A 9,286-nucleotide genomic window follows, 5' to 3' on the forward strand; every position below is an offset into this window, starting at 1 on the left:
AACACATCTAGTTGGTGTTATGTTAATATTTTGTAAAAGTAGTAATATTTAATAGGCTTAATTAGGATTTAATTCCCTCATAAATTTGAGTATTTCAATTGATTCCTTGTTAAATATTTTTGGACTACTAAGTACTTAAAATTTTATACTTTTTTAATTAAGTCTCTATTATTTAAGTTTTTTCATTAACTAGATAACATGGATGTTATCTTACCTAGCTTACTTGTCGCTATGCGTTAAGAAATGTGAGATTTTGTGGTTAATATAAAATGTTATTATTATTAATATAAAACGATAAATGACTTTTATTACTTAATTGAAAACATGTTAGATAACTAGATTGTCGTGTTCCTCGATGACTTTGATGTCATCACCTATAACGACTAAGGGATTGTCATTGTCACCACCATTTATGAATGTTTTTGATAATGATAAAATTACCACAAAAACCCTTTATTGGTTGTTAGTTCTCAGTAGTCGGTCTCCTGGGTAAGCATTGGTTCGAGAGTCGATGTGTATAGCTTCTTAAGTAACCAGTACACGGTACTGACCTTTATGGGATAGGGTCAGGTACATGTACTATAGGAATAATGTCTTCTTTGGAGTAGCCAATACCCAGTACACGACCTTGGCGGAATAGGGTCGGGTATGGGTATTATGGGAACATTATCTTCTTTGGAGTAACCAGTACCCAATACACAACCTTGATGGGATAGGACCCAGTATGGGTACTATGAAAATAATGTCGTCTTTAGAGTAACCAATACCTAGTACACGACCTTGGTGGGATAGAGCTGAGTACAAGTACTATGAGAATAATGTCGTCTTTAGAACAACCAATACCTAGTACACGACCGTGGTGGGATAGAGTTGAGTACAAGTACTATGAGAATAATGTTTGTTTTAGAGTAACCAATACCCAATACACGACCTTGTTGGGATAAGATTTGGTACATGTATGGAAATAATGCCTTCTTTGGAGTAACCAGTACCAGTACACGGTCTTACTGGGATGGGGCTAGGTATGAGTGTTATGGGAATAATGTCTTCTTTAGAGTAACCAGTACCCTGTACCCGACCTTGGAGAAATGTGATTGAATATGAATACTGATATATTTTGTATAATTAGTAACTCTAACCTTGAATGGATAAAGCTCAGTACAAGTAGGACATCCAATATTATAATTAGGAAAATAAAAAGTTAATAAAAAAAATAATATAACACTTTATATTATTTAGATATAAGTTTAACAAAAAAATTATATATGAAATTTTCTTTAATATAACAGTAATAATATATTTATAAACTATTATTCAACCAATACTTTGTCAAATAATATTTTTAAACTTTTAAGACACTAAATATTTTTTTTTTAAATTTGCTTATTACTAAATTAAAATTTTAAGACTGAAGGTTTAATAAAAAATATTTATATTATTAAAAGAATAAATGTGATTTTTCTAGAATATTATGCATGTGAAATATGTTTTTTATTTTTTTGTATTTATTATTTTTTGTATTAAATTGTTGATATTTGAATTTGAGATTTGATTGATATTCACTTGTTGTATCAATAAATTAGTTAAAACATTCATAATTAGATGTGTTTAGAAAAAAAAAATTATCCCACGTTGTACCAGTAAATAAGTAATATATATATATATATATATATATATATATATATATATATATATATATATATAATTTAAATTGAATTTAAAAGAAATAAATTATATTCTATACAAATATTCTTTTTTGTTTAGTTTATTATATTTTAGTTATTATTTTAAACTTGTTAAACATTTTAATGTGATTAGAATGTATATACTTTATCTAAATGTTGTTTCAAATATTTTTTATCAGGCCAATAAATATAGCCTGAATAAATTAATTAAAAATATATTATTTGACGAACTAATAAATTTTTTATCACAATAATGTAAATATAATCACATATAATTATTTTATTTTATTTTATTGTGACTGGTGTCATCTATAATGATAAAAGCAAGTGAATAATATTTACTAATAAATAATTCGAAAAATTAAACTATTGATAAAATATAAAATTAAAATAAATTTTTAATTATTATAGGAAGAAAATGTATATATAAAAAACTAATTAATTTGTCAAGACAAAATAAATTGTTATGCATAAAAAGAAAAAGAAACAGTGATAAATTAATAATAGTAATATTAGTAACGCTATAAATCATATCTTTCAAGAGATAAATTGTTTTCACCAATAAGTGTCTTATACTGTTATTAAGCCAATAAATACAGAAAGTGTGAATATTTCACTAACAGATTCATAGTAAATTAAAAGTATAAAAAAAAAATCAAAAAATCTTATGCATTTAAAAATAAACATATTTTTTGATAATAAGTAAAAATATTCATTTATTTGTTTCATGTATGAAGAAAGAAAATAAAAATATACTTTAAATAAAGATAAATAATAAGTTATAATATAATAACTAATCTTATCAATTAAATATATGATTATAATAAAAAGATATTTGGGCAGATAAATAAATTTTGTTAGTGAATCTAAGTATTTCGATATTAATATTTAAGATTCACATAATTTTTATAAATAAAAGAGGCTTAAAATAGACACGCAACAGCTACACCGTAGAAGAAATCACGGCACCGTCCCATTCCGTAAAACCCTAATCCCAATTATCGTTCACACCTAAACCCTTTCCCCTTTTTCTTTTTGTTATTTTTCTTCACATCCAAGGTTTCAGCTTCTCAGAATCAAAGCTTTCTTCACCTCTTTGTTCTCCTTCATCTTCACGCCCCGTTCCTTGTCCAGTAGAAGAAGACCCACCCACCACCCAGCACTAATGTAACAACCACCCATTCTCCTCTTGGAAACCGCGATTCGAGGTTTCGGAGCTTAAACTATCCTCGAGTGCTCTTAGAAAAGACAAAAAGATAACAAGGGTCTTTTATTTCGTTTGAAAGATAAAATTTTTAGGGGTGGGTATGGAAGCAGCGAGAGTGGGTGTGGGGGTTGAAGGTGGGAATGGGAGCAATGTGAAATTGTTGCAGCCGAAGGGTCAGCAAGTACAAGTGGGAACGGTGTCTCAGCTTCTCGCTGGAGGACTAGCCGGTGCTTTTGCCAAGACCTGCACTGCTCCACTTGCACGCCTCACCATCCTTTTTCAGGTTTGTTTCTTTGTTTGTTTAACTGTGATATAATGAATGTGTTTGACTTTAGGGTTGCCTAACATGTCATGGGGGTGGAATTTTAGGTTTTGGTTGAAATGGGATGACGTTTTAGGTTTCAGGTCAAGGAAATTTCACCTTCTCAAAGACATTCATATACATCAGATTTCAGATTTAAATACATCATATTTGAATTGATCTCATTTTAAATTATTTCATCTTTTAAATGACAATTAAATTTTTAATTGGATAAATTATCATCAAATTCAACAAAGTATTTAAATATCAAATAATTATTAAACTAAAAAAATATAATCTTGTAGTAGATCTTGATTGATGTTATTTTTATTTTTGTCAAAGTTTTTCAAATCTCTTTTATTATAATTACAAAACTTTTTTCTCAATTTACATTTTAAGTAGATTATTTTCAAATTATGAAATGTTAGATGTGGCCAAATACATAGCATTGAGTAGGGCTCATGCAAGTCCGGGTCGAGTTAGAGTAAAGCCAGATCAATCTGAACCTAAATCAAGTCAAGCCAAGTAGGTCTGAGCAAGTAGGATCGAGCACAAGTCTGAGTCGAAATTTGCCTGGACCTAGGACGAGTCTAGTTGGCTTGGAACTAAGTCAAGTCGGTCTAGCTCAAGATTAGCCAAGTAGGAGCAAGTCCACATTCAGTAGAGTCAGTGCCATTCCACATTCATCCGAGTGAGGGTTGGCCCATGTTTAGTGAAGTTGGGTTAGGTCTAGACCGGTCCTAGTCTGATCAAGACTAGGTCTGAATTAGCTCGATGAAGACAAGGTCAAGTTGAATTTGTGTAGGACCAAGTCAAGCCAAGTTAGTCCGAGCTAAATTGAGTTGAGTTGGTTTGGACAAGTTGAGTCCAGTCAAGTTGGCTTAGGTCAAGGTTGAGCTAAGTTGGCTTGGGCTTAAGTCGAGACTAGTCTCTTTGGGTCCGAGTCAAGCTAAATTGGGCTAGGCCCATCGGATTGGGACCCTAAGTTGGGAACTCACGTCAAGTTGAGCATAGCCTATTTGGGCTCAGTCGACCCAAACTATGAAGACTGAAATATGAGTTTAAGAATATGAGTAATTTCAAATTCTTACTTTTTTGGTGGAATTTGAAATGTTTTAATTTCAAGTTATTCAATTACTTTATTGAAATTCTAGAATTTCAATTTCTTTCAAAATTCATTACCCAACTAACATATTTTGTCCTAAGCATTTCGAATTCTCTAAGAAAATGTGTTACCCTCTTAAAATGTTTTATGTAATTAACACATTATTAACTAGTGTATTATCTGACTATTTTTACATGCATTTACTTTATCAGGTTCATGGTATGCATTTTGAGATGGCAGCATTGAGCAAGCCTAGCATTTGGGGTGAGGCTTCACGTATTGTCAATGAAGAAGGATTTAGAGCATTTTGGAAAGGCAATTTGGTGACCATAGCCCATCGCCTCCCTTATTCCGCAGTCAACTTCTATGCTTATGAACGCTACAAGAATGTAACGTCTGATGCTCTTTACATAATATTTATGTGGTCTAGTTGTTGCTTAAGTTTCTTAACTTTGAATCAATTTCATTGTTTTGTATTCTGTTACAGCTATTACAAATATTTATGGGGGAGAATCATCGAGGAAATACCAGTGCAGATCTGTTTGTGCACTTCGTAGGTGGTGGTTTGTCTGGTATAACATCTGCTACAGCTACATATCCTTTGGATTTGGTGAGAACACGACTTGCAGCACAGGTAATTGCCAATTATCGTTATTTGAAGAATTTTGGATCTCAGTTGCTTGCATTGTGTACTGGTTAGATTTTAATTGGCACTTACTATTTCATTGACTTTGATCCAGTTTGTAATGACTTTTGGGATTTTATTTCTCTGCAGAGAAGTTCCATATACTACAGGGGCATCTCACACGCTTTTAGTACCATTTGCAGAGAAGAAGGTTTCTCGGGTCTCTACAAGGGACTTGGAGCTACATTGTTGGTATGCTCATGATGTATTTTCAATTCCTCTCTTTAACTTCTTTATGTCTAAACGATCCTGCTATATTTTACAATTGGCATAACTTGTTTTGTATGGTACAGGGTGTTGGACCCAATATAGCTATAAGCTTCTCCGTTTATGAAGGCTTACGTTCTTTTTGGCAGTCCCAAAGGTGAGTATCTGAACTTGCAATGAATTGAGAGTATTTTATGTGGACGGTTTTGTGGATATTTAATTTTTTCTTTGAAATTTAGGCCCGATGATTCTACTGTCATGGTCAGTCTTGCTTGTGGCAGTCTTTCAGGTGTTGCATCTTCAACAGGTTGGTGTTTACTGATAGTTGTTGTCTCCAATATCAGAATCAAAATTTTAATTTTAAGAGTTTGAGTTAATAGTATTTCCAAATAAGTCATTTCAGCTACAATCTAATCAAGCACATTTTCTTCAAATAGCAATTTCCTCATCTGGTATGAATCATTCTTACTTTAATTGTCGTCTCTTGCAACGTGCAGCAACATTTCCTTTGGATCTTGTAAGACGCAGAATGCAGTTGGAGGGAGCTGGTGGTCGAGCACGTGTCTATAATACCAGTTTATTTGGGACATTTAAGCACATAGTTCGGAATGAAGGACTACGTGGTTTGTACAGAGGCATTTTGCCTGAGTACTACAAGGTTGTTCCCAGCGTCGGCATTGTTTTTATGACGTATGAGACATTGAAGATGTTTCTATCAAGCATTCCAAGTTAGGAAGCACTCTGTTTTTATCCTATGTGATGATTCATTGCTATTTTTATCCTTTAGAAGGAAATTTTGTGATGGATTTGTATTATTGTCGTCGCCTTGGGCACAATTTTGTATTTGTATAGGTAGTTATAATCTAGCGAGTTACAGCAATTGTACCAAATCGAATTTTAGGTCAGAGTCATGGATGATTAGAGAAAGAGTTTGGTTGTAGAATTTTCCACCATTGAGATATTATTAGTGAATGTATCACTCTATTAATGTTAGCATTTGATTCATCTTGCCCACGATGTTCTGGGGATTCTTTGTTTTGAGAAGAACATGAATTATATGTTTTCATCATTGAAATAGTCGCATACATATTTATTCTAAAGCATTCCATTATTAATTATAATGCATGCGGGAACTACTACTAATTATGGTAAATATACATTTTATGTTTTCATTCAATAGTACAAAAAGAAATGGGTTAAACATTTTAACTTGAAAATGTTGCTGGCCATTTTTTTTTAGTATATCGCATTGTTTTTTGGGTATATTGGATTGGATGCAATGAATAATAACAGATAAACATGAAAAGGGAAAAATAATTGTAAATCAGAGATAATCTTAAGCAGAACCAAAAGACAGCATTCTGGATTTTATAATATAAATAAATAATATTACTAATTACTAAACTATACATGTATAAAGTGGATTCTCTATTGGATTCTCTATTTTTGTGTTCATATTTTTATTTTTAATTTTATTCTTTTATAAATAACTGATTTTTTAAATCAAAACAATTATTTTATATTTTTATTTTTAAGTAACAGTTTTGCTAGATTTACCTATTTTATTCATTTAACTTTTCTTTTAAATTAATCAGTTTTAAACTAAAATAAATATTTTTAATAAAAAAACTCTATACAAAACAAATAAATAAATATTTATAACAAAAATTTAAAAATTATTTATATTCATTTTCAAACTTAAAAAATAAACACACATGTGTCATGTCTTTTCACCTGTATAACTAATACAAATTAAATTTTAGTAATATAATAATTGGCTTTCTTAAAATTAATCTAACACCTCAGTTAGAAGGTATCCATCATCCGCATGAGGTCGGCAATTTTAGGAAAAACAGCTAAAGGCTGATACTAGGGATGTTAAAAGTATTCGTATATGCAGATAAAATTCTCAATGGATAGGAAACAGATATTAAAAATGGATATCCGCTACTCGTGGGTACGGATATTTTTGATACCCGCATGTTAACGGGACGGGTACGGGTATCATAGTATCCGTACCCGTGAATACCCATACCCGCTAAACTTTAATTCACAAAAATACCCTATATATATATATATATATATATATATATATATATATATATATATATATATATATATATATATTAGTAAAAAATATTCTGATCTAATTTTTTTTTCAAGCATCAATTGGAGAAAGTGGGTGGATTTGTTGATCAAAGCACTAATTAAAGAATTTTCATTGTGTTGAACGTAATTTTATATTTATTTTTATGATTATTTGGTCTTGTATGAAATTGAGTGTTTGGACTTTATTTAAAATTTATGATAGTGATTTATTTTATTTGAATTTATAATTAAATATTTAATTTTTAAATAATTTTGTAAATATCCACTCGTGTGGATACCCACGAATATGAAAAAAGTAGACGGGTACCCGCATAACGGATACCCGACAGATATGGGTACGAGTACGGGGCGAATATTTATCCAACGGATAGGGTACGTGGGAGCTACTACGCGTACCTTACCCACCCCGTTGACATTCCTAGGCCATACACTTGTCATGGGTAGCGAGTGAAGTCGGGTGAAAAAGCTAAATTACTTAATTCAAGGATGGTTTTTTATGAAGTTTGTATTAAAATAATTATTTTATAAACAAATTATATCGGAGATGTTTAACCTTTGGAGCCCTGCTGGTTGATATATGAACAACGTACCAAAATTTTAACTAATATATTATTGGTGATAAATTAGTTTCTAATTTTAAATTAGAAACTTTTTTGGTAACTAAAACCTTGATATCTAATGTTAGGGACCAATTTAGACTTTAATTCACAAATTAATTATATTTTTGTTTAATTAGTAGTTTAGTCCCTATATTACTTTGATTCATTTTGATTCCTACATTTGTTTTTGACTCAATTGAGTCCCCATATGACTCAATATTTTTTTTCATTAAATTGACATTAACACTGTTTTCAAGTATCATATGTCAAAATTTAGGTCTGTCACGTAATAAAATTTGGATCATCTTCTATCTTGGAATTCCTTTGATTTTGACATGTAACACTTCCAAGTAGAAGAAGATTCATATTTTTACACGTAACAGACCCATATTTGATTCTTGATACTTTGAGGTATCGTTCACATGAGTCATATTGAGTTTTTTTTTTGACAAAAATAGGGCCTCATTTGAATCTTTTTTAAAATATAGAGACGCAATTGAGTAAAAAAAAAAAATATAGGAACCAAAAATAATCAAAGGCCTAAATATAAGGACCAAATTACTAATTCAACCTATAATTTTTTATTTAAAATGATGGCTATTTTAGATACCAAAAATTTTAGTTTATAAAATGGTAACTGTAATAGCCAAGCGCGTCCCGACCTTAAAGCGATCTATGGCCCATCTACGGTCGGCCCAATCACGCCCAGGGTCCATATTAAAACGGCAAAGGATCATAGCGTCAAGGTGGATCTAGCAATCGCGTGGGACGCGGAGGAAATCTCGTTTTGTACGTGGCGGAACCATCTCATCACGTAGTCGGGTTTGACGGAACTACTTCGTCATGTTGTCGGATTCAACGGAACAACTCGCGAAAGAGTCGAAGGGGAAAATTTCTAGCATAAAAGGGGTGAACTAAATATGAATTGGCGTCAAACCTCCATTTTTATTTCAGTTGAAACCTTTTTGTACTCCGTTTACACTAACACTCTTTTTCCCTTGCCAAAGGAACCCGAGGGTTTTTTAATGAGGTTAGGTTCATCTTAATAAAATTTTGTTCCTATAATTCTTGTTTTTTCTGACATAAGCATTCTCGACTACCTAAGCTCGGCTTACGGGCGGCGAAGAGCCGTCTAAAGCGACTACCTAAGCTCGGCTTGGGGGCGGCGAAGAGTCGTCTAAAGCGACTACCTAAGCTCGACTTAGGGGCGACGAAAAGCCGTCTAAAGCAACTACCTAAGCTTAGCTTAGGGGCGGTGAAGAGCCGCCTAAAGCGACTGCCTAAGTTTGGCCTAGGGTCGGCGAAGAGTCATCCAAAGTTACGACTAGTTTCATACATATTTGACTTGAGGGTTACGAACAAAAGATATACGGAACGACATCGGTCTA

The 9,286-nt window shown here is 31.9% G+C and overlaps 1 protein-coding gene across 1 annotated transcript; it reads left to right on the forward strand.

Annotated features, from left to right (window-relative positions):
• Positions 1-2,623: 2,623 nt before the first annotated feature.
• LOC114183685 (uncharacterized) lies at positions 2,624-6,189 on the forward strand. Its single transcript, XM_028070795.2, has 7 exons — positions 2,624-3,175; positions 4,511-4,687; positions 4,786-4,932; positions 5,074-5,175; positions 5,277-5,347; positions 5,430-5,497; positions 5,688-6,189. Exons 1-7 carry the CDS (start codon positions 2,993-2,995, stop codon positions 5,921-5,923), a joined length of 984 nt encoding a protein of 327 aa, XP_027926596.1. The 5' UTR covers positions 2,624-2,992; the 3' UTR covers positions 5,924-6,189.
• The last annotated feature ends 3,097 nt before the right edge of the window (positions 6,190-9,286 follow it).

The sequence above is a fragment of the Vigna unguiculata genome, chromosome 5, assembly GCF_037176805.1.
Source record: "Vigna unguiculata cultivar grain cowpea cultivar isolate G323 ecotype 2 chromosome 5, ASM3717680v1, whole genome shotgun sequence".
Lineage (NCBI taxonomy): Eukaryota > Viridiplantae > Streptophyta > Magnoliopsida > Fabales > Fabaceae > Vigna > Vigna unguiculata.

What these genes read in the sequence shown, in the direction of transcription:
- LOC114183685 (XM_028070795.2), top strand. Translation starts at nt 2,993, where the DNA reads ATGGAAGCAGCGAGAGTGGGTGTGGGGGTTGAAGGTGGGAATGGGAGC. An exon ending in CTTATGAACGCTACAAGAAT is followed by an intron (nt 4,688 to 4,785) that starts GTAACGTCTGAT and finishes ATTCTGTTACAG; the next exon opens with CTATTACAAATATTTATGGG. An exon ending in TCTTTTTGGCAGTCCCAAAG is followed by an intron (nt 5,348 to 5,429) that starts GTGAGTATCTGA and finishes TTTGAAATTTAG; the next exon opens with GCCCGATGATTCTACTGTCA.